Source organism: Jaculus jaculus, chromosome 17, assembly GCF_020740685.1.
Source record: "Jaculus jaculus isolate mJacJac1 chromosome 17, mJacJac1.mat.Y.cur, whole genome shotgun sequence".
Classification (NCBI taxonomy): Eukaryota; Metazoa; Chordata; class Mammalia; order Rodentia; family Dipodidae; genus Jaculus; species Jaculus jaculus.
This window is the reverse complement of record NC_059118.1, coordinates 34,746,467-34,772,729: the sequence shown is the minus strand read 5'-3', so window position 1 is coordinate 34,772,729 and position 26,263 is coordinate 34,746,467. Positions and strand designations below refer to the sequence as shown.

Genomic DNA, 26,263 nt, shown 5'->3' with positions numbered 1-26,263 from the left:
CTCATAGATTCAAGAGGAAGTGTACCTTTCATTAACAGTTTTGGTGGGACGTGGAAGATGACTCATGAATCACCTCAGTGTGGAGTGGGGGGAGGGTCCAAGAGCACAGCCACACATCAGACACCCTCCCACCATTGCCGAGTGGTGCCCCAAGGCAGCACGTTCGCCAAGGAAGCTTTTAAGTGGTTGCAAGATTGTCTAGACACCAAGGTCCTATTAGGCTGAAGTGGAAACCTCTTAAGTGTCTATTTTTCTTATCAAATTCTAGTCACCTAAGACCCGGGTTGAGCTGCAAATATGCACAACGTAATCATGTTTCTGGAGAACTGCCCATCCTTCCCACTCGTGGCAAGTGCTGAGCCCTAGACAGATGTATGTGAGGGAAAGTTCTCCTTCCCGCTAAAATATTTAGAGAGGAATTGTACCTCAAGGTCACAATTCATTCAGCTTTCCGATTCCTGGGGGTGATTTCAAACAAGGCTTTAAAAAAAAAATAGGCCAAGAGCTAAGTCCCATTGAAATTTCTGGAGCTGGCATTAAATGAATCTTCCTTCCTTCCCAGAACCCCTAGCAGCAACTGGATATTAACAAGGAGAAAAGACAATTATCGCTGGGGACTCGAGTGCCACTTTATGTCACTTTAAAGAATGAATACACATCCAGTCAGCTGTCTACCCACAGTTATGAAGTAATGGTAAATAAGTGTGGCAAATGGAAGGTTCAATTTAGGAGAATGAACCTTTTCATTTTCTGTGGCAAAGGAAGGAAGCAGGGCAGCTGCTGACACCAGGTTGGCCTAAGTCCAGTTCTACACCTGCCCCCAAAGGCCCAGGAGCTGTTTATGGAAACAAACACACAAACACCTACACAAACCTACCAAAACATTGTTGATTATTTTCACAAGGAGAAGATAATCCTATTGTGTGACATGGTTTAATTTGCTCTCTAAGAGAGCACGTGTTCACACACGTAAAATTCTTGAGTGGTTTCAATAGAACATGTATTTTTCCATGTTCTCAGCACATCGGTTTCCTAGCATGCACGGGCGAAGATGTGTTGGTGCAGTGGTACAGGCAGGACTTCCCTTTCGCAGCCGTAATGAGCCAGATCGAAAGCCCTTTTTGTATTTTTGCTGAAAGGGGTCTAGACCCAGGCAGTAAAGTCTTTGATCTTGGGCCTAAAAGCACTTTATCCAAACATCTATGCGTTTAATCTTGCAACTCAAGAGAGAGGCCCTCTCACAGTGGCCTGGGAGGACCAAGGGGCAGGGCTGGGGCTCGCAGGGGGCTCAGGCAGCAGCTCTGTCCGAGGAGCCAGTTATCTGTGATACCCTGTCCCCACAGGAGAACTTCACCTCGCTTCCAGGCAGAAGGATCTGGGCAGGACAGTGGCTGCTCTGGGCTTTCCAGGGACATAGGTTTTGTGGCAGAAAAATGTGACACCAATCAGGAGCTACCTTAGGGAAACTCATAGCCACACATCCACCCACTTCCTTTCTGTGACTGTCCAGTCCTCACTCATCTCCAAGACCCCCACCAGAGTCATTTCCCAAGACTTTATTACTCATCAACTAAATCCAAAATAAAATGCAGGTTTCAGGTAATACCTCCTCAAAGAATTTGCATATTAACCCTCAATCCCTCTGAAGCCTCAAATCTAGTCATCAAACATCACTGAATGGCCTTCTCTCTGGCTAGCTGGTATTAAGCACTTACGGCACAAAGCAGACTGGCACAATGTTCCTCCCTCAAGAAGTTCATGGCCTAACAGGAAAGGAGTAATATGGTCACCTCATTCTAATGTAATAAATATAATCAGAAAGGTCTCAGTGAAGATCTATGGATCTTTGTTGAAGAAATTCTCTACTGGGTGACAGAGACAGTAACAAGTATGGCTTCAATTAGACCACATATCTATTAAGACTATTTTTGGCTTCAGGTATTAGTTACTTTTTTGTCACTGTGACAGCATGTCAAGCAGCAGCAACTTAAGGGACAAGAGGTTGATTTTGGATTACACTGTCAGAGACAGTTCAGTCCATCATAGCCCAGAAGCGTGGTGGAGTTCCCTGTGGCAGTGGGAGTATGAGGCAGCAGCAGAGAGCAGAGAAAGAAGGCTGGAATGTGGGACAGGTATTGCCTTGAAAGGCCCACCCCACTGGCCCACTTGGCCACAGGTCCCACTTCCTACAGGTTCCACAACCTTCAAAACAGCACCGTAAGTTGGGAACCAAGCACTCAAAAGATGAGCCTATGGGGAACATTTCAGATTCAAACCATCACATTTCATGGCACAATAATGCAAATAACAATGACTCAATCAAAATATAAAAGAAGGGCTAGAGAAATGGCTTAGCGGTTAAGCGCTTGCCTGTGAAGCCTAAGGATCCTGGTTCAAGGCTCGATTCCCCAGGACCCACGTTAGCCAGATGCACAAGGGGGCGCACATGTCTGGAGTTTGTTTGCAGTGGCTGGAGGCCCTGGTGTGCCCATTTTCTCTCTCTTTCTATCTGCCTTTTTCTCTCTCTGTCTGTTGCTCTCAAATAAATAAATAAAAATAAACAAAAATGATGCTTTTAAAAATATATATATAAAAAGCCAGGTGTGGTGACGCATGCCTTTATTCCAAGCACTTGGGAGGTAGGAGGACCACCATGAGTTCGAGGCCACCCTGAGACTACATAGTGAATTCCAGGTAAGCCTGGACCAGAGTGAGACCCTACCTCGAAACCATCCCTGAAATAAAATGTATAAAAGAAGTCTAGCATTAGATAGCCTATGCTAGTAACAGAGCTTCCCATGGAGTCATAGTTTCTAGACTCTTCTTTTTCTCCTCTGCCATCCTTAGTATATAACTTCTGTTCTTACATTTACCTTTTCACCTCAAAATGGCAGTTGGAGTTCCAAAACGTTTAAATTCTAGGCAGAAAGGGTGAAGAAGCAAAATTGATACTGCCTTTAAATAGCTAGAAATCCTCCTATCCAGTAATGTCTTCCATTTCATTGCCCACCCAAGCTGCTGAGGAGGTAGACTGCTTCAACGGGTTAGGACTTGTATTTGAAGAAGGAAAGATGATGAGGCACTGGGTAGGCAAATATCCAACTACCCCACGGGCTTCAAAGAAAGAGAAGGTGAGAAAAGACATCAGAGACTGTGCAAAGTGAATATCTGTGTGGCAAAGTTCTGATGGTGGGGAACGTGCGTTGCTCAGAAAGACCTTCCAAATCTACTTTCATAAACAGCTTTGACTTTTTAAATGACTGTTCTAACTGACATCTGCACTGGGGTTATGCAGTCACAAAAACCCTTTCATTTAGATAAAATTTTATATGCAATCCCAAGATGAAAGGTAAAAGCGAAACAGCACTAGTTCAAGGTGTAGTGACTTTTCCTGAGAGTTTTGCTGTATGAACATATTGCACATAGATCATATTCCCATCTTGTGGGTATATCTCCCCCCCGCCGACACCCCACAGCAGCCTGTACAAGTCTTGTAAGTTTTGTGAGCTTATAAGCCCCTCCTGCCTCTAAGAGGGAGTGTTTCAATTTGGAGGAAATAGCTACACAGAAAGGATGGGCCAGAGCAGAGCAGAAGAGGGAAGGGAGTGAATACATAATAGACTACTTCCAAACACACCACAGAAGCAGTTACAGCTTTACTTGTATCCAGTCGAGCAGATGTTGGAGCAATGTTCTGAACTGCAATTGAAAAACAGGTAGGGGTCAGACAGGAAAAGAGTTTGAAAGTGACTGCTTCTGAGAGAAAAACAAAACTGTGCCTGGAGAAGAGATTATGGCATGTAACATCAAAGGGCTTCTCTTTTGCTTCCTCAAAGAAAATAGAATTTCTAATAATTTCTGGACAGTTTTTAGTCCATAGCTCAAAAGTTACCCATTACCACCTGTAACAAGCTCAACAGATCATAACTCTGTGGAGGGCGAGGGCTACATACATGCAGGCTAGTCCAGTCTTCCTCAAAGAGTCCCTGAGCAAATACCCTACTAAGGAGTTTGCCAAATGGTCAAGAATAAAAACTGTCCCTTAAATGTGGGGAAGTTGGAATGTGGCCTCCAAACCAACCTCAACCTGAGAAACAATCACAATGAGGAGGCAGTGCTGCCGGGGCGGGGCCGTCACAGCCTGACATCGATGGGGAAACGCCCATTCTAAGGGAAGGCCTCCCTTCTGAGGAGCCTCAGTCATTCCTGGGCGAGGGCCTCCACCTGTAACACGTAAATAAAACCCCGCTGTGAACCAGTAAGCGCTGCCTCCTTGGGGGCCTCCTCATGAGAAAGGAGAAGGAAACCTTAGGGCAGAAACTTTGCAATATCTTTCTAGGGACTCCAGCAGCCAACCAAAGAAATATTATGAAGGCTGTAGGCCATGTGGTAGGTGTTATAGGACTAAATTGACCTGGAGCTGTTTGAAATATAGTTCTACTTCTTATAACTCCACAGGGGACACAGAGGAAAAAGTAATAGTGACAGCCGTCATCGGTGGAGTGCTGGTCATGTGCTCAGGAGGTGCTAGAACTCTATCTGTTGTTATCTCTTTTGCTCCTCCACCACCATGACGTCACTGTGCTAAGTCATTTCCCTCTTGCAGTGTTCACAGACTGAGAAATTTAGCCACTAACAGACTAAAAAGTAGCAGGCCTATAATTCAAACCTTATCTGCCTTTCTACTATTAAAAATGTAAATGAATTAAACAACAAGCTTAGGATTATTCCAAAGTAGTTAGGTATGAAACTAAATTGTTTCTCCCCGCAAAAGGACACATTGAAGCCCTAACACCCAGGACCTCACAATGTCACTTCATTTGGAAGTAGGTTAGTTTGCAGATATAACTAATTAGGAAGAGACGAAGTCTTACTGAAATGAGGTATGTCCCTAGACAGCATCGCTGACAAAGCACACCAGAATTGCTGGTTGTCACCAAAAGCAGAGGAGAGGCATGGATCTCTGTGTCCTCAGAAGAAATCTATGTTACCAACACCTTGATCTTGGACTTTGAGCCTTCAGAACTGACAGACAATAATCTGTGGTTTTAGTCCACCTGCCCTGTGCTCCTTCTATAAGACAGCCCTTGTTCATGAATGCCCAGAGGAACTGCCGTCTCTGAGTGCTTGCCTAGCCAGATCGAACAGCCATCACATGGATCATCAGCGATGAAAACATTCAAACACAGGTATTTGAAAGCTTTGGCTCCAGTCAAGAAGCATTTCTCTGCCATCTGGATCTGACTTTTGGTGATTTCAATGTCCTCCTAATGAAACCACCCTGGAGAGCTTTCTCTTTGGCCTCATGCTCTGAAATCCTGATCTGAGAAGCCTACACTGTATTTTCCAGTGCAGTTGTGACTGTCCCTACCTTCCCAGAGGTTGGAGACAACACAGTGATGCATCCCCATTGGATGCCCGCCAATGGGCCTGTGCAGTTATGGTAATTCTGACCACCTCTGTTCTGGTAACTAGCTGGATAAGACCAGTCAGAGTTAGGGATATGTATCATTGGAAATTTCACCCAAATCACAGAGCAGATCAGGAACCCAGGGACAGATTACTTCTAAGATCCCAGTTCTCCAAACTGCTCAGGCAAGTGCCTTCTGGGGTCTCTTGTCAGGACCATTGTGAGCTGACAGAGGGGCTCTGAGTCTGGCTGGCACTTCCTTCAGCTGAAGGCCCAGGAGCTAAGGCCCATGCCATGGGCATGGTAGCAGCCTTTTCCTCAAATCTTTCTTCCAAAACAACTTAAGCCAAATGTAAGCACCAAGTGGAATGCACTTGCCTTGGTAGGCAGCAAGGATCACTGGAAATCTTTTGATTCATCACTTGTCCAAAGGGAACAGTTTCAAAGTCTCACCAGAAGGAGAAGCAATAGTAGTACAAGTCAGGCATGGGTGTTCTGCACAGTGCAGCACAAACATGCAACAGTCCAAACCCCGAGTCCCACTAGAGACCAGATGCCGTCCTCCGCAGCGTCAGCCAGACAGATCACTAGGACCATTTGAAAGGTCTTGGAAGACTACATTTTATCAAGCACAAGAGGAGTTTCTCATGCACATAGGCTATGGGCACTCAGAAACCTTGGGTTTGACTTTCTTCTGAAGATCCAAAGATGTGGAACATATGAACCTTCACGTTTCCTCTGGCCTCATGATTCTTGAATGTCTGCTGTCTATCTCAGGTTCCACTTGTCCTATTTACACTGGTGCTTTGATATTCTAGACCTGTCCTTCTTTCCTTGAATCTTTCCAGCAAGCATAGCTGCCCTTCTCTGCCTCTTGACTGGCTGCATCTGAGGAGCCAAATGGAATTATCTTAGCATGTGATATCCAGATCCTAGAGCTACTGCTACTAGCCCAATACAAATGGGATCATCAGCATACAAATTTTTCAGTCCTTAATCTGCCCTTGTTCTTAATGCCAAGTCACTCCTGCCCAGAGTTTCCTAACTCAAGCCTTTAAGAGAGTAGAAATTGACTCCAAGGCCTCTGGGAGCTGTGTGATATCATGCAAATTACATATAAATGGTGAGCATGCTGGAACGTTTTTAGAGAGACAAATCCACTTCCAGGGAAAGTGAAGAGCCCTGGTTCCAGCATAATCTCTGTCACCTGGCTGGGACACTGGACATTCATTCTGATGATTGTAAGGTACACTGTGTGTCCATGGGCAGGTCTCAGGCAACTTAAGAAGCTCACAGAGTATAACATAAAAATAGACCATGTTCCTCCAGCTCCCTGGCCTGGGTTCCCTGCACAGACAGTGTGCGGGCAGGCATGGCAGTGTGGAGTGAGTGGGCCAGACCCCTGTTTCCCAGCTCCACCCAGCTCCCTGGTCTGGTTTCCCTGTGCAAATAGTATGCAAACTATGTGTAGGCCAGACACCTGTTTCAGCCTCCTCACAGCACCCTGGTCCTGATAGGTCTCGTTGTGCCTTGTTTGGGGAGGCCTGGCCCCTGTGTGTGCTGTGGAATCAGGCCTCTTGCTCTGGTATCCTGACTGGACACTGGGTACCAACATCCCTGTTTCATGAGTTAGAGGATGTATTGGCTACAGGACAAAAACTTGCTTCCTCCTCATTGAAATAAAGAGTCTTCCTAAAATGGGTAGACCACAATGCAAAAAAGCCAACAAAAGTCAGAAAACTGAGAGATCTCCACCAAGGATGCCTAGTCGTACAATGGAAGCCTCCAATGAAATCATAGAGAAATCAACAGAAATTCATTCCCAAAATGAAAACACAACAACCAATGAGACCCTGATCAAAAAAAAAAAAAAAATCACTGAACTAGAAGCAAAACTTCAAAGAACCAATAATTGTATCAGTGAAATTGCACAGAATCATCTCCCAGAGCATTCAGCTTTTAACAGTAAGCTTAACTTGACTGAAGAAAATGTTAGAACCCTCAAAAGAGATGAATAAATTGAAGGTGAGCTAAGAAGTGGAAGATCTCAATAACTGGTTGATTAAGCTTAATGAAGACTTGATCAAATGCAAGAATGAAATCCAGGAAGCAATCAGAACTCAAATTGAAATTGTATCTCAAAAAAGAGATGGACACAATGCAAAATAACACAACAGAAGACAAAAATCATATAGAAACCATAAAAACCTCTCTAGGACCCCTCTTCAACATAGTCACTCATGTGGAAGACAGAACCTCTGACCTGAGAGACAAGATAGAAGAAATTGATTGGAAGGACAAAAGCTTTGCTAAGCTCAAAAAATCTTGTGAACAGAATACAAGGGAACTGTGGGATACCCTAAAATGACCAAACATCCAGATCATGGATACACCAGAAGGAGAGGAAATCCAGGCCAAAGGCATAGAGAATATATTCAAAAATCATTGAAGAAAAATTTCCAAATCTCTCAAAAGAGAGGCCCATCCAGATACAAGAACCCCACAGAACACCAAACAGACAGGACCAAAGAAGAAACTCTCCAAGACATGTCATAGTAAAACTCTTCACAATGAAAACAAAGAGAAAGTGTTAAAAGCAGCAAGAGAGAAACAACTCACAACATACAAAGGCAATCCCAACAGAATTAGATCAGATTTCACAATGGAAACCCTAAAAGCCAGAAGGGCCTGGAATGGAAGACTTCAAAGTCTGAAAAAGTATGGCTTCCAACCCAAGTTACTCTACCCAGCAAAAGTGTCCCTCATAATAGATGGTGAAAGAAAAACTTGCCATGAAGAAAGTCAATTCTATAATTATATGAACACAAAACCAAACCTACAGAGACTACTTGAGGAACTACTCCACACAAAACAGTCAAACAACCAATCTCAAGAGCCAACAAAAAAAAAAAAATCACAATAACCAAAATAGACCAGGCTCAAAATAGTACAAACCCCATAAAATACCTCATCATGGCAAGGATTAATTCAAACCTTACAGTAATAACCTTAAATATTAATAGTCTTAACTCACCCGTCAAAAGACACAAGTTATCAGGGTAGATAAAAAAAAACTGTCTTCAAGAAACTCACCTTCCTACTAAAGATAGACAACTCCTCAGTGTGAAAGATTGGAAAATGATATTCTAAGCAAATGGAAATAAAAAACAAGCTGGGTGTGGTGTCACATACCTTTAATCTCCACACTCAGGAGGCAGAGATAGGAGGATCCCTGTTAGTTCAAGGCCACCCTGAGACTACATAGTGAATTCCAGGTCAGCCTGAGCTAGAGTGAGACCCTACCTTGAAATATAAAAATAAATAAATAAAATGGAAATAAAAAAACAACTGTGTGTTAATATCTGATAAAATAGACTTCAACCCAAAAGCAATCAAAAAGGACAAAGAAGGTCACTCCTTACTCAGCAAGGGAATGGTCCAATATGAGCACATCACAATCATAAATATATATGCACCAAATACAGGTGCACCACAGTTTATAAAAACAAATCTACTTAACAATAAAACAGAAGTAAACACCAACATCATCATAGTTGGAGACTTCAATACTCCACTATCATCAGTAGGAGATCATCCAAGCAGAAAATCAACAGGGAAATAATAAAGCTCCACAACATCATAAATGAACCAGACCTAATTGATACCCACAGAACTTTCCAACATAACTCTACAGAATACACATTCTTCTCAGCAGGCCATAGAACCTTCTCCAAAATTGACCATATATTAGGCCATAAAGCATGCCTTCATAAAGTCAGGAAAATTGAAGTGACTTCCTGCATCATGTCAGATCACAATGCTTTAAAGCTAGACATTAACAACAAGAGACACATCAAGAACTCTCCAGCTACTGGAAAATGAACAATACACTTTGAAACAATGAATGGGTCATGGAATTAATCGAAAAAGAAATTGTAAAATTCCTAGAATTGAATGATAATGAAAACGCAACCTACAAAAACTTACGGGACTCAATGAAGGTAGTCCTAAAGGGAAAATTCATAGCCCTAAATATCTCCATTATAAAGACAGAGAGATCCCAAATTAATGACTAATGACCTGACTGTCCACCTGAAGGCAATGAAAAACAAGGAGACTCCAATTCAAAGAGCTCTAGATGGAAAGAAATGAGCAAGATTAGACCAGAAATTAATGAATTGACAACTGAGAAAACAACTTTTAAAATTAATGAAACAAAGAACTGGTTATTTGGGAAAATAAGCAAGATTGACAAACCCCTGGCCAACTTGATCAAACAAAAAAAAGAGAAGTCTCGAGTTAACAAAATCAGAAATGAAAAAGGAGAGATCACAACAGACATCACTGAAATTGAAAGAATCATCAGGGCATACTTCTAAAACCTCTACTCCACAAAATTAAATAATCTGGAAGAAATGGATGAATTCTTAGACACATACCACCTACCAAAATTAAACTCAGAGCAGATTAATCTCCTAAACAAACCTATCAAATCCATGGAGCTTGAAAAGGTAATCAAAAACCTCCCCAAAAAGAAAAGTCCAGGACCAAATAGCTTTTCAGCCGAATTCTATCAAACCTTCATTGAAGAACTGAAACCAACTTTTTTCAAACGGTTTTGCACAATCAGAGACCAAGGAATCCTCCTCAACTCCTTTTATAAAGCTAGCATCACCCTAATACCAAAACCAGACAGAAATGCAACAAGGAAAGAAAACTATAGGCCTTTATCCCTAATGAACTTAGAACAAAGTTACTGGAGCAGGCAAGAACCTAGAGCAAAGGGAACCCACCTATAGTGGACGCAGAAGAAATGAGGTCCAGAGCAGCGAGTGAGACAAGCAGGCAAGAAAGCTCAGTATACAAGCCTCAATATTCAAAGCTATATTTTATTCAGTAAGAGACTGAAATTGGAGAAATTATCCTACAGCTTGCATCCTTCCTTTTTCCTAGTTTCCTTAAGAAAACTAATCTCATATTATAATGAGCAATGAAAAAAAGAATGAAAGCTAAATTCCATGTAGTTCTTATAAGAAAAATCAGAATGTGAAGAATAAAATATCATATCCATAGACAAGGAAAGTATGTCAGAAATATATACCCATATACCTATGAAAATGAATCTAAACTATTCCATCCTACTTTTTAAGTTAAAATACAATAAGAAAATGACACAAGACATGGCATAACAACCTTAATCCAAATTAGAAAAACAAACTGGAAATAGTTTAAAAGAAAAGGAAAATTATTTTAGAGAGCATGACTATGTGAAAAAGAATATGGAAGCAAATAAACAGTGTTTACTATCTTCAGAGAAATATCACATGAGAAGAAGAAAAAACTAAGAAAAAAAAGTGAAGAAACATATGAAAACAATTTGAGCAAAAGTGACATGAAATATCCAGAAATCAGGAGACCTTGAAGAAGGAAAGCAAAGCAAATGAATTCACAAAATACCTGAGAAAAATGTGTAGTAAAGGGGTAGGTTTGGGCTGGAGAGACAGCTTAGCCATTAAGGCATTTGCCTGTGAAGCTAAGAACCCTGGTGCAATTCCCCAGAACCCACATAAGACAGATACACAAGGGGTGCATGAGTCTGGAGTTCATTTGCCATGGCTAGAGGCCCTGGTGTGTCCATTTTTTCTATCTGTTTCTCTCCCCCACCCAAATAAATAAACAAAATGTTTTTTGTTTTTTTTAAGGCTAGGTTTATTGTGGCTTGTAATTGAAGAGTTCCCATCTGTAATGGACTCCCGTGCTGTAGGCTGAGGAAAGGCAGAACATCATGGCTGAAGGAGGGTCTTAACCTCATTCCAGGCAGAAAGGAAAGGAAGGGAAGAGAATCCTAAAATGCCCTTCAAGAACATACTTCCCACTTACTTCCTCCCACTAGGCTCATCTTCTAATATCCTGTTCAGCTATGTACTCATCAATAGATCATTAATTCATTCATGAGGTGAGCGCTCTCATGACCCAACAACCTCTCAGAGCCCCACCTCTGAACATCACTGCATTAGGGATCAAGTCTTCAATACATAAGTTTTGAGGGGTACCTTCACATCCAAAATGTGGCAGCAAAGAATCAGAATAAATCCCAACTTCCCTGAAATGGTGCATTTGGAACACCTTATGCCTATGACTGTTGCCTATAACAGACAGAAGACAAGTTTTAGTAATATTAATGAACTCTAAATAAAAGGTCTTTGGGGTATTAGAAAAAAATATGAATCATAAGAGTCAAAAATGGCATTTTCATTATACTTTTCAGGAGCTAAATAAATGGAATAATATATTTAAAGTACTTTTTAAAAGCATAAGCCAATGATTTTATTTCCAAAAACTTGACTTTCAAAATACAATAGGCACAGACTATTATCAATAGATAAGAATGTAGAGAATATTGATCCCATGAGCCTTTCCTAAGGGATCGATTGAATAACAAGCTTCAATCAAAATGACTACAGAGACGTTGGCATGAGCTCTGCCAAGGAGCATTCAATATGTAGTGACTTGCTGAGCTAGGACTAAAGGAGGGTTAAGTAGGAGAGCGAGTATTAACAGTTGTATGTTCAGACAATATATGTAGGGCAGCTATCTATATTGTACTGTAGGTTTTTGTAAACAGGGAATTTTCCAAGTATTTATGTGCATATGTATGTGTGGTACATCTGTGAGGGAAGCCCACATCCCACTGCACACATGTGGAAGTCAAAAGACAAGCTTAGATGCTTATCCTCTTCGTCTGTCTTCTTGTCGGGATGGGGTCTCTATTACTGTTTTCACTTGTTTTACGCTGGCGCTACGTGTACACCAGGCCAGGTAACTCACAAGCAAACACATGTACCACTTTAACAAGAATAATTATTTTTTAACAGATCATACACTTTTATTTCCTCTCCCCTGTTCCTATTTTCCTGAAGCCCTCCTCTGTGGGGTTATGGGATTTACTGCGGGGTCACGAGGGCCTCAGTCAGTCCCAATGGAATAGTGGGGGCCATGCTTCTCACCCACTCTGTAGCTCTCACAATTCTTTTACCCCTACTTCCGCAATGTTCCCGGAGCCATGGCAGGGCTGTTGGCAGTCTGATTTAGTGCTGAGTTCTTTGCAGACTCTGAATTTCTGTTTTGGTAGGTTGTGCTTGATCACCTTGTCTGCCACTATCACCCGGGAGCTGGTCGTCAGGTTAGCAGTAAGAGATTCATGGTGCCACTTCCACTGCACGTTCCCCTGGGCTCTGGAAGATGTGGGAGAGGCGGCAAGTTTCCTAGCAGGCAGTAGGTGATCTTCTTGTTTTATCAGTGGATCTTGACTCTCCTCCATTTTCTTTTCCATCTGTAAAATAAAGCGGATTCTACAACCAGGAGTGACAGCAGTTTGGGTTATAGGAAGTGTTCAGGGCTAGGGTGGTTGCTTAATGGTTAAGGCATTTGCCTGAAAAGCCAAAGGACCCAGGTTTGATTCCCCAGGACCACAAAAGCCAGATTCACAAGGTGGCACATATGTCTGGAGTTTGCAGAAACTAGAGACCCTGGCGCACCCATTCTCTCTCCCTCTTTCTATTTGTCTCTGTCTCTCAAATAAATAAATTGAAAACCCCTTTAAAAAGGTGAGTGTGCAAAGTTATGTGAGAGATTTTTAGTGTGCAAGTCCACTCTTCTCCAGAAAGCAGTGGGGGTTTCTCTCTGAAATATGAGTCTCTGACTAAGGGAATCTGACTACATGCCCCACTTTTGTGTGGGTGCTGAGAAATTAGCTTCAGGCTAGTAGGCTGGCAAGTATGTACATGTCTTGAATTACTGAGCCATCTCTCTGGCCCACAAAAATGTTTTACTACAAAATATATTTTGGAATATGCAAAACTTTAACATTTGAGGTAATGGTTATTGTGATAGTAGCATTATTCTGTGTGTGACATAGGAGAAAAGAAAGGAGTAATTATGGAATATTCTAATTTTATTATTCTTTGTGTCCTAGAAAATCAGAAACTTGAACTTCGCTTGGAAGTATCTGTAAGGACTCATGAGATATATAACCAGAGATATGTAGTGCTAGCTGAGAAGAACAGATGGCATGCAAATTCTCCCAACTCCACATTCAATAACATTATATTAGTATCCTGAAAAATGCTATAAGAAGAGCATTTACTCCATAGAAATTAGGAATTCTATAAACTCGGCCTTTTTTTCAATAAAGAGAATTCATTGCTAAAATTTACAGAGCAATCCTTAGTGTTGAGAGCTTGGTTTTGAAATGCAATTTTTCAGTAAAAGAAATCAGAAATTTTGGGGATTTTTTTTGGTTCAGAGTCTAAGACAGGAGCTATATAAAATGAACCTAGAAAACTCATCACACAGATAGGTGACCCAAGTATTTCTCAAAGATAGGGGAATCATGTCATTAGGACTCTGGAGCCAATTTGAAAAGACTCACTGACCAAAAATGAGTCAATTTGAGAATAACAATAATAACTGCAATTAAATGCATTTAAATCCATCACATTATGATGATATTTAAGCAAAGAATTAATCACCTTTAGAAAATGAGAGGAGGGCTGGAGAAATTGCTCAGTGGTTAAGGTGCTTGCCTGCAAAGCCTAATGAGCTGGGTTTTATTCCCAGTACCCACTTAAAGCCAGATGCACAAAGTGGCACATGCATCTGGAGTTCATTTGCAGTGGCTGGAGACTCTGTTATGCCCATCCATTCTCTCTCTCTCTCTGTCTCTCTGTCTCTCTGTCTCTCTCTCTCTCTCTCTCTCTCTCTCTCTCTCTCTCTCTCTCACACACACACACACACACACATACACACACACTTTGTGCTTACAAATAAATAAATGAATGTTTTTTAAACAAAAGTGAGAGGGAATAAAGTGTTATCTCAAAAGTTGATAAATATATGGGATGAATCAAACATTGTCTTCCCTATCAAATGTACCACAGAACCTACCAATTGAGTAAATGATTTGTCTCATAAAAATATTCCATCTAATGAAATATTCTAAAGATAGAATTTCCTATTTTTCAATTCCCAATGTGCAAACAGATACAGTAAGTACCACATCAAGAGAGATGATCAGATATGAACAGAACATAATCCCGAGCCAATCTCTGGAAACAACTGGAAGTATGCAGGAAATACCAAGGGCAGAAGAACATCAGATCTGTACTTGAGGTTCCAGTCAGCAAAATGCAGAGTGTGGGGAACTCCAGAGGTCAAGTGGATCATCAGGAGTTAAAGTGCAAAGAAACTAAAAGGGTCCTGTACATTACAAGAATTCACATACATCTTAGTGGACAAGACTAAACTGTAGTGTATGGGACATGTGGATGATAAAACTGTAAGTTCAGGACACGATTAGAACATGAGGCAGGGCAGCAGCTCCTTGTGGGAGAAGATAGAAGCAATAATGGGGATGGAACAGTGGAAGGGACCTTGAGGATGGGTGACAAGTCATGTTTGCAGTATGCATGGTTTCCTTGAATTATAAAGATTTATTAACCTATGTGTGGTATTTATTAGGTTTTCCAAATCCCTGTTTCTTTTTACAGTAAGAATATTTTCAGCTGGGCGTGGTGGCGCACGCCTTTAATCCCAGCACTCGGGAGGCAGAGGTAGGAGGATTGCCATGAGTTCAAGGCCACCCTGAGATGACAGAGTTAATTCCAGGTCAGCCTGGACCAGAGTGAGACCCTACCTCGAAAAACCAAAACATACATACATTTTTTTTTTTCAAAACATGATCAAATATGCTTGCCTAGTATACAGAAGGCACAAGGCCCTGGGTTCAATCCTAGCACTGCCAAAACTACTAGATGTGCACAATTCTTGATCCCTTGTCGTTCTGAGCCTAGAGTAGGATGTTCTGATACAATCAGTTTCAAGACTGTGATTAATGCTCTTGCACTGCTGTGCATGCATGCCTACTCAAGCAGTGTGGAGCTGAAGCAGCTCAGCATGGCAGGTCCAGGAAGACTACAGGGAGGAGGGACATACCTGCCTGGGCTTGAAGGGACAGCTTTCTCCAGGTGGACGTGTGAGGAGTAGAGCTCAGAGACCAGACTGAAGAGGGCTTTTCACAGCCATTCACCCCTCCCTTGGCTTCCTCCAGGCAGTACTGAGCCCATCCGTGTTTATTCTGACATATGCTACTTCCTCTCTGGCCCTGATGTTGTCTAGAGCAATTTCCTTTAAGATAGTTAAGCTCAGAACTGTTAACCAAAAGAACACATTTTCACATGATTATGTGAATGAACTAGAAAGTCTCTTGCTGTGCCCTTGTTTCACAACCAGGACTTCATGGATGATCTGGGAGAGGGCACCATCTTCATTGATTATTCTTGAAACAGAGCCACTGCTACAAAGGCAGGGTCCCACTCAGCCATGTGCCCTGCAAACATTCGGCACAGCAAGAATTTCTCCCTTGAGCCGCAGGGAACAGAGGGACGAAGATACTTTATAGAAGCCATCCTCCTAAAAACACTAAGCTCCTCAGAGTGGCTCGTTACCTCCTTAACCAACAAGGCAACAGTGAATGTCTGATGATGGAATCTGACATCTCCAAAGGGAAGAGGGAGGGTACAATTTGTTAGGCTACATTTCCTAAGAGCCAAACAGAAAGGGTGTCATTTGTATATTGGAATCAAAAAGCAACTGGTGTTTATAATTCTGGGTGTCCTCTGTTAGCCTGGCCCCTGGGTACTCTTATAAATAGCAATGTGTGGCTCAGGAAGTCATACATAAGGGGATCCCAGGTGTTCTGCAGAAACCTTTGGGTTTGGAGAGCCAGAGTCCAATAGGGGATGTACTTGTCTTCCCCACTCATCTGGCACTGGTCCCTTGTCATCTTTGGTGGCAAGCTGACTCAGGAAACTAAAGACACTCTAAAAATTCAGGTGAGAATGGATTAGAAAAGAATGAGACAGGAAGGCATCTGCATGGGTAAAGAGAAGTAAAACAAATAGACATGCCTTGGGAATGAGTGCAGAGTAGAATATTCCTGAAAACCATATATAAAGTATGTAGTTTCCTTCTTTATGTATCTGGGGACTGACATGCATGGTATCTTTATGTGAGAGCCATTTGCCAAGCATGTATATTACAAGAAAGTGCTCATTGTAGGGATGAAGTCTTCCTCTACAACCTGAGATCTGATGCGCCTTAACCCAGGAACAACATCAGGTATTCATTTTCTCAAGCCAAGTGCCTGTGCTATCCCTCCAGCAGAGTAAAGCAATTGAGAGAAGCCATTACATAGGACTGGGTTCAGGGCCAATTGCCCTTTCCTTACATTTGTCACCATCCTACTAATTATAACTTTACAGGCATGAACAAACATGCTCTATCTCCCTATCCAAGGTTTACATGGCACATGGAGGGTCATATGTATCCCAGAGAAAGCCTACTGCATTCCACTTACCTGACCACTGGTCATCTGGAGTTCTGGCTAAAATGGCAGAGGCCCTCAGAATGAATGAATGAAAAGCTCAGGCATGATGACTTATGCCTATAATTCCAAGGCTAAGGCAGGAGGATTGTTAAGAGTTTGATGCTAGGCTGGGTACAAAGTGAGTTCTGGGCTAGCCTAGACTGTATATCAAGAGCCAGTCTCACAAAAACAACAACACAAACAAAATTACAGATTATCGTTCCAAGTCAATTCCAGACCTGAATTAGAATCTCCAAGGGAGCTTGACTTCTACAATATTTTTAACTTTCATTAATTTATTTGCAAGGAGGGGGTGGGGAATGGGCATGCCAGGACCTCTTGCCACTACAAACAAAGTCCTGATGTATTTGTCACTTTGTGCATCTGACTTCACATAGGTACTAAGAAATCAAGCATGGTTATTAGGCTTTGCAAGCAACAGCCTTTAACTGCCAAGCCATCTCTCCAGCCCCAACTGCTGAATTGTCAATAAAGATGTTAGATTATTTTCACTGTGCAACAAACTTAGGGAAAACCAAGATAGAGTATAGCTCACAGGACTCTCAAACCTAAGGCTGGAGGGGCCAGGGAGACAGTATATCTAACTCCATTGGGGTTTCCATAACCAAACACCAGAGTGGGTGCTTAAAAAACAGATCTTCATTTGCTCACAGTTCTGGGGACAGAACAGTCAAAAAGTGAATGGTCAGGTTTTGGAGAGGACTCTTCCTGGCTTGCAGGTGGCTGTGTCTTCACATGACCTCTTCATATGAAGTGGAGAGAGACGGCAGGGCTCATCACACTCTACTTATGGTGCAAAGGCTCCATTGTCCACATGAAGTCACAGTGGGGGTGAGGGTTTCATCCAACAGAGGAACGTGGACAGAACAAAAGCTTTAGTCCGTTCCGGGTTGTGGGAGCATCAGCAGAGGCTCATCCTTTCAAAGGGCAGGTGTTCAGTTGCACAACTGGGTCTTTGCTTGGACTTTTTGTGTCTCTCCTACCTGTGCAAAGCCACTGAAGGTGAGCAAACACAAGCAAGCTGTGGAGCTACTGGTCTTGGCAACTTACACTGAACCACGTCCGGTAACCTAAATAATCCAAACCAGAACAAACAAAGATAGCAAGAAGCCCATGGCCAGGCGTTTCAGTTGTGAGTGCAGTTCAGGACTAAATTCAGCTCTGGTAGCTTGGACCAAAGGAGAAGGTGCATTTGATAATTGTCTCTCCTATTTCATGCATGTTAAGCACTGGGTAGAGTTCCAGCTTCCACTCGCTCCTGAACCGAAGTGTGATTCCCAAATTTATGCCCTTTAAGAATGAGAAAAGTCATTGTTTTTCCCCAAGAGCTTAACATTTTATCTCAGTGCATTTCTAGCTTATTAGAGAAGCAAAACTAGCCATACCAAAATACCCAGTGGGGAATCCTCCTCCCCAAACATACACTATAGCCTGATGAGAAAAATAACACATTTTGCAAAATCTGCAGTTGAGGTGTTTTTGTAGATCAAAAGATTTTTCTTACTTTTTAATAATTCAGGTAACCTTGGAGATTCAGCCACTTTCCAGATAGTGCTTACCAATGAAGAATTTAGAAAGTCTCGGATGCTCCGATTGCACTCAGCCATCCGACTAGGCAAGTCCAGTTTTCCAGTGTCTCTATCACAAGGGGGAGCAGATAAATATAGGAGAAGAGCCCCCCCCCCCCCGGTCTCAGGCCAGCTCTGCTGCATTCCAGTTAGTAAGTTATTAGCCTGTTCTGAGCCTATTGTGTTAGTTGATTAAGCAGTCATTCCTCTGAGCAACTAGATGTGCCAGACACTATGTTTGGGTGAAGGGAACAGCCCTGCTCCCAAGGGGCCAGTGACGGGAGAGTTCTATGAGGTAACCCATATTGCATGGGCACCTTGTCTCTGTCCTACAGACACACCTAAAAGCCAAAACATGTGAAGGAACAAGTGAGTGTGCACATGAGTGTGTAAAACACAATGGTAATTTTTATATTTATTTATTTGACAGAGAGAGAAAGAGATAGAAAGAGAGAGAGAGAGAAGAGATACACCAAAACCTTCAGCCACTGCAAATGAACTCCAGATACATGTGCCACTTTGTGTATCTGGCTTTACATGGGTACTAAGTAAACAAACAAACCTGAGTCCTTTGGCTTTAGTGACAAGTGCCTGAACTGCTAAGCCATCTCTCCAGCCCCACAATGATAATTTTTAAGCACCTCGTTCTATGCCATTGGCACTCGGTGTTTTCTTGGTGGGAGGAGGGTCTTCACTGTCTTACAACGCAGGCTCAAGTGGCCCATTTTTTTTATTTGACTTTTCCTAGCCTCTAATCTTGGGGAAACCCTTACTTGTTGACGGTCAGCTGCCCTTCTAATTCTTCTCTGAAAGTTACTCAGAATCTGCCTCTATCCCTCACTCTACCCTTGATTAGATCTATAAGCCAAAAATTCAGCAGCTACCTATCGAGCACACGGTATATGGCCAGCAGTGAGTGATCTAGGATGTGGGGGCACCTGCGCTCAGCTCCACGTCCGCTGCAGCAGGGCACAGCGCTTCGCCCCTCGCCCTTCACACAGAGTGTGCGCCTCCTTCCCTTGACTCACACCATGGCTACCATACTCAAGGGCACCATGTGCTTCCCCAGAGAGAGGCACATCAGCAGTGCTGCCCGCCTTGCCCTCACCCATCTGTTCCTGCTCACCCTCACAGGGCATTATTTTAACCAGAAAAGGTTGGGGTTTGGTTGGTTGGTTGGTTGGTTGGTTGGTTTTGGTTTTTCAAGGTAGGATCTCACTCTAATCCAGGCCGACCTGGAATTCACTGTGTAGTCTCAGGGTGGCCTCAAACTCACAGTGATCCTCCTACCTCTGCCTCCTGAGAGCTTGGATTAAAGGCATGTGCCACCACACCCAGCTCAGAAGGCTGCTTTTTAACCAAAACAAACTGGGTGTTGGGCTTGCTTAAGCCCATGAATTCTGATGCTGCACCAAATGACCAGAGTGGCCGCTGCTGTCTGCCTTCACTGCTGGTTCCAGCCACTACTTGAGCAATGACGCAGTGAAAGGACTGAGAGGCCTGCTGAAATATAAATTTTAAAAATAAAATAAATAGTTTCAGCTCTAGGCCTTTAATCCAGCTACCTAAAAGGCTAAGGTAGGAGAATCTGAAGTTCAAAACCAGCCTGGACAATATAGTGGAACCCATTCTCAATTTAAAAAAAAGTAAAAGGAGGACTGGGAGTGTAGCTCAGCACCACAATAAATAAATATATATAACAAAATTTAAATAGAGTGTCAAGGTTTAAAACCCTTTCTACATATGATCTTTCAGCTAGCAGTCATAATTCAGAAGGGTTTATAACTAGACTATGGGTCACAAGGCAGAGCCAGCATTCATGTCCAGGTCTTCTGTGTGAAAGCCCCACAGCCTGTCCACAGGATACCAGATGGTCCCATTGGATCCAGTCCTAATAGTCACCAAAAGATAGTAATGTAGCCTTTAAGTATTACCACTAATGACATCATACATGACTTAAAGACATTATCAGAGTAATCTTACCACAACTATAGATTATGTTGTACTTGTATAACCTTGTTTTGTCATTTTTATTTCCCAATATCCTGAGAAACTCAGTGAAGGTTGCCCAGGCCTCTCCTTCACCCTTTTAAAAAAAAAATTATTTTTTTGAGAGAGAGTTCCTCTAACCACTGCAAATCAGCTCCAGAGGCATGCGCCACCTTGTGCATCTGGCTTACATAGGTACTGGTGCTTTGAACCTGTGTCCTTAGGCTTTGCACAAAAGCACCTTAACCACTAAGACATCTCTCCAGCCCTCTCCTCCACTCTTAAAGCCCTGAAAAACCTGGTCACCTTTCCCAATGGCATCGCTAGAATGCCCCTGACCCATTGCCACCTTGCCTTCTAGAAATCAAGTTGGCTGGATTTTCCTTACACTTCAGATTTTATATACCTTGCCTCCCTAGTCAGCATTTTCAAAGGCCTGTGCTTACAGCGAACCCTGCCAACGCAAGACCCTGTGTCCTGATGTACCTGGTCATAGCCTGTCAGTAGTGCTGAGCTCTACGCTTGCTTTCCATACAGCTGCTGGAATAAAGCGCTTGACCAGAAACAGTTGGTAGGAGAAAAGTTTTTATTTTGGCTTACAAACTTGAGGGAAAGCATGGCACAAGCAGAAGCTGGACATGATTTCTGCCACATCAGGTGGTAAACAGCGGCAAGAAGTGAGCTGAACTCTTGCAAGGAGGAGGCTAGCTGGCTATAACATGCCTAGGCCACCCCAACAACACACCTCTTACAATGCCCCACCTCCCAAATTGCCATCATCTTGGGACAAGCACTGAACAAACACAAGTTTGTGGGGGACATCTGATTCCAACCACCATGTACACTGCATGATTCTGCCCTGATAAATTACCCTCTTCTGAAGGTGGTGATGGTGGGTTCAAACTCACCAAGGGAGCCTTAGAGTAATATAAAATCATCATATCCTCAGGCCTCAGTTCCTTCATCCATAAAATGAAGGAAATAACAGTCTAATGAAAATTAATGAAAGATCATCAAGAGATTTCCAGATTTGTAGATGCGCTTATAAGATGTGACAGCACATGCCAGTCTCTGAACATTAATTTCTTTCCTGGTCCTCAGCTGGGCTCGCCAGCCACCCATCTACAAGGGGTCAACATTCCCATTTGTAGTGGACTTGCAGGCACATTTATATCTTTTGGGCCTGTCACCTCCCATCACACCCAAGCCATGTCCGTGGGTATCCGGGTTTCCAAGCTGCTTTTCTGCCAGCCCCATCCTGACCCTGTGTCCACCTGCTCAGGACATCATGGGAATAAGAGTGGTCATCTCCAGCTATGGGTGGTCTCCATAGTCCTCTCTGAGACCTTCTCCCACTCCCAGTGCCTACGGGTGACTGTAAATCTTCATGAGTCAACCAATGCTAACTGCTTTTCTTTTTATCCCAGATCCTTCTTTATAGCTTTTCAGAAAGTTGATGAGGTAAAATATTCTCCAGCAGAGGAAATAATATAAAACTTAAAAGTCATTTCTGATGGAATGGAGAAATAATTCCACTACTTTTCTTTCAGCCATAATAATAATAATAATAAGCAATATGTAGCAGCCACTGGGGATTCCATTATTGATAGATTGGAGGGAAACATAATGGCTTCAGATGAACAGGTTTTTCTTCTAGCTGGTTAGAGCATTTTGGGGATGAAGAGACAAGAAAGACAGGTGCTAGACAATAGAATAAACCTGGCACCAGCTTATTTATGTAATTTTGTAGAGAAGTGCATTGGTGTATGAAGTATAAAGTGACTATATTGAATAGTGGGGGGGGGAAAGAATTTTGGAAAAACTATGTTGACTACCCGGCTCTAAAATCACTGAACATTTTCTGAAATACTTCCTGCTGTCTTTCTGGTGGTATGTAAAGATTTCTGCTATGGGAATGAAACCCTAACTTCCTTTTGAGAAGTCTTCCTTAACAGGCCTCGCAGATACCTGAAACCCATCTTAACCCACTCGGGTCCTCCACTGACCGCCACGTTACCTGCATGGTGCGGCCCGCTCTCCAGGCTGCTCACTAGTCCCCAGGCCTATGCGGTGAGTGACGTGCGTGGGATGAGCTTGGTCCGCCCTGATAGGCACCTCAGGGGCCTCGCTCTCTGGCTTAAGGAAGAGTGCACTTGTTTGTTTTTTAATTTATTGCATGAAGCATTCACTTCTCTGTTCAGTTGTTGCTGAGGCTGGCTTATTCTTTTGAAAGGGCATTTTTTTATTGTAATCAATATTTTTAACCATAAAATGAACTTAGAAAATGTAAAAGAAGTAATGTGTTCTCACAAACTGCTGTGTTTGGGGGTTTTAAATATTAGGACTATGTTTTATAGCTCAGGGTGGTGGGATAAAAAAATTCTGAGAAGCAAGTAGAATGATTACCAGCAAATCAGAGAGTAAGGAAACTAATGAGTGCCAGCCTGAGAGCTGGCGACACTGGAGAGGGTGGTGGGCCGGCAGCCCCCCACACATGCTGAACCACAGCTCAGGTTCTCCGGCAGAAGCAGCCTCACTCAGGAACCTGATGGAAATCCAAATTCTCAGGCCTCACCTCAAAAACTTTCAACAAGCTCTTGGCATGCTGCAGGAGCAGGCTAAAGGCCCTAAGGGCCACCTACTAGACCTCTCTGTATAGTAATTTAGTGTGGCCTTCCCAAACCAATAAAGACTTGACATTCTAATCCTCCCCTTCTATATGGAGCCTCTGCATGAGGAAGACATCACTGGCCATCACTGTTCCCTTCTGACATTATATTCTGCCCGCTAGGGTGACTGCCAATTATTTTTAATCTTATGACACTTATCCCAAGAAATGTGTTTTTTTAAAAAGGACATCTCTTTTTTTGTTTGTTTGTTTTTTAATTTTTTTGTTATTTTTATTTATTTATTTGAGAGCAACAGACAGAGAGAGGAAGAGGCAGATAGAGAGAGAGAGAATGGGTGCGCCAGGGCCTCCAGCCACTGCAAAAGAACTCCAGACGTGTGCGCCCCCTTGTGCATCTGGCTAACGTGGGTCCTGGGGAGTTGAGCCTCGAACCAGGGTCCTTAAGCTTCACAGGCCAGCGCTTAACCACTAAGCCGTCTCTCCAGCCCTTTTTTTGTTTGTTTTTGTTTTTGTTTTTCAAGGCAGGGTCTTGCTCTAGCCCAAGCTGGCCTGGAATTCACTATGTAGTCTCAGGGTGGCCTCGAATTCACAGTGATCCTCCTACCTCTGCCTCCCAAGTGCTAGAGTTAAAGGCGTGCACCACCACACCTGGCTTAACATCTTTTAAAATCAAATATAACTAATTATTCTTTGAGAGTTTTCTGAAAGGTAGGAGGATTTCCTCCCTCAATGTAAGGAGGAACACCTCTGGAATCTGCTCACCTTGGGCCTGGAGACCCCTCAGGGCTGTGCAGAGAGCCAAGTTTTCCAAAGATGCCATGCCCAAGCAGAGACCAACCCAGCAAAACAAGGCAGTTGATAAAAACAAAAGGAATATCCTACTTTTCTTACACTGTGGGACTATAATACTGCTATTGTCATCATTAAGTGATCTCTCTCTCTCTCTCTTTCTCTTTCTCTCTCTCTCTCTCAAAACCCAGGAACACCTAAAAGAGGATGATGTAGAATGCATTGTAAACCAGGATGAACTTGCCATGAATTACCAGGAGCCAAGCCCTTCAGCAGGCAGGCCTCCCACAAAGCTAAGTCTGGACAAGAAAGCCTCACCCCAGACGCCAAGCAAAGAGAACCTCTATGAGGGAGACCTCGGCCTTGGAAGCTATGAGCTCAAACTTGAGCAGACTCCAGGTCAATCACAGATGGATTAATTGGCAAGATCAGTGCAGAAGCCATCACAAGTAATGTGAGACTGCTGAGGAAGGCCAGCCCAGCTGGGGAGGTGTGGCAGCGAGAGCATCAATTGGAGAGAATCAAAACCTTGCCACAGTACCCTCTCGTGCCTTCAGAAAAGAGAATTTGTTACCTTCCCTCTTTGTTATACAACATAATTTAATTGTCTGATGGCAGCTGGCTTTACTGCTGGATTGGGTGGGGGGCCAGGGGTGTCAGGTCTAGCTGTCATCGGGCTGAGTCTGCAGGTTCCCATTCGGCAGGCAGCTCTCCATCCAGGTCCTTCACCTGGACTGTGGATTCGACCCCCTTCTTCGTTACAGAGTGTTAATAAGAGGAAAATAGCTTCTGAGTGTAAAAATGATGCGCCTGTGGGGGCAGTAAGTGATAAGTCTTATCTTTTCAGACACGACTCCACTTGTTCTAATGACCCAGGACCATACACAGGTTCCGGTTAATGCCCAGTGCCCACTGGTGCTGGCCTCAGAAAAATTCCCTGCTGTCCTTGATGATGTCCTTTACACACTGTGCCTCGACTGCGCCAAAGGGCTGCTTGTCACTAGGTGTGTCTACACCAGGTTCAGTGCCTCTTTCCCCTTTGGGAGAATCCCTTCCAGAGAAAGCTGGTTTCTTTTCCACACTCCATGTTCTGTGTGAGGATGCGCCTGCCTTCCTCACCTTGCTTGCTTACATTAGAGCCACTCTTGTGTCCATAGTAGGTTCCCTCTGCATGCTGGGTAGTCAGAGTTTACAGCACCTGTTGCTGTCCACGTGGGGGGAGGAGACTTGCAAGAGCCCCAATCTTTCCCACGTTCAGCACTGGGAGCTGCTTGGCAGCAGAGGCGCTAAGGGAGTGAGGCTGATGGCATTTGGGTCACACTGAGGATCCAAGGACAAGCATCAGGACACCCCCCATCCCAGCATGGTTCATGGCTGCATTGAAAAGAACAATGCTATAGTTTCTAATTCAGCTGCATGACCTGTGCCTTTGAAGCCCTAAGATACCTCAAGCCTAGCTTTTCTGGGAAAGCAGAGCCTCACAGTAGGCTCCAAAGAGCAGGCTCCACATGTAGGTGCCCAGGATAGACGGCTGGGTCTGCTTTTGAGGAAGTTGGGAATAATGTCTTCCTCGGGCTCAGATCTTAAAACTAACGCATGCTTTGCTGACCACTAACCAAGTATAAGGACTTGAACCTTAACCTGTGGTGCCAGGCATACTGCTGTGCATGTCAGCTTTCTTGCTTCCAAATAGTAGGATCTGGGGCACAAATTGTTTTATACTCAATTCAGTGTAATTTTGCCATTGCAAGCCAATATGGCAGACAGGGAAGTTTTCTAATCTGACTTCATCCTAATAAAAGTTTATTACAGAGCATGATTGTGTTGGTTATGATTTTTTTTGAGATAGGGTCTTATATAGCCCAAGCTGCCAAGGATGACCTTGAACTTATGATCTTTCTGTCTCTACCTTCCAACTGCTAGAATTACAAATAATACCACTATGTCCAGTTTATGCAATGCTGGAAATTGAACACAGGTCTTTAGCAATGCAAAGCAAGCACTCTACAAAGTAAGCTACATTTCTAGACTGGTAATACTTCAGTTCAACACATCTCTGTCTAGCCTAATTGCCAAGTCTAAAGCCTTGTACCTTATAGTTCTGGATAAAGCACATATTTAGAACTAACAAAGGAGATGCAGGGGTCCCAGGGCCAGTGAATAACCAGAGGGGCCAGCACAAGTCATTAACGGGATGAAGAAAAGTGTCAGGCTGAGAGGATGTCTCAGCCAGGGGAAACTGAGTCACAGAATGAGAAAGCCTCCTCTAATCCCACTGGAAGTAAGCAGACTTTATGAAGAGCTACAAAAATGGGGGGAAAGACACTAAAGGAGGAAGAGAAAACAAGCAGAAGGTAAGGGTTCAACTCCTTTCTTATCTCACGAAGAAAAACACAACAGCGAAAGATTCTACCCCAAAAGGTCAATATGAA

The 26,263-nt window shown here is 43.1% G+C and overlaps 1 protein-coding gene across 1 annotated transcript in view; it reads left to right on the top strand.

The window, feature by feature from the left end:
* The window catches only part of Slc9a9 (solute carrier family 9 member A9), a 631,054-nt gene extending 605,407 nt beyond the window's left edge, over positions 1-25,647 (top strand). Inside the window, exons 15-16 of the mRNA XM_004663627.3 lie at positions 22,378-22,483; positions 24,023-25,647. Of these exons, the coding sequence (XP_004663684.1) occupies positions 22,378-22,483; positions 24,023-24,250 (334 nt within the window). The 3' untranslated portion in view covers positions 24,251-25,647. The remainder of the gene's footprint in view (positions 1-22,377; positions 22,484-24,022) is intronic.
* Positions 25,648-26,263: the final 616 nt, after the last annotated feature.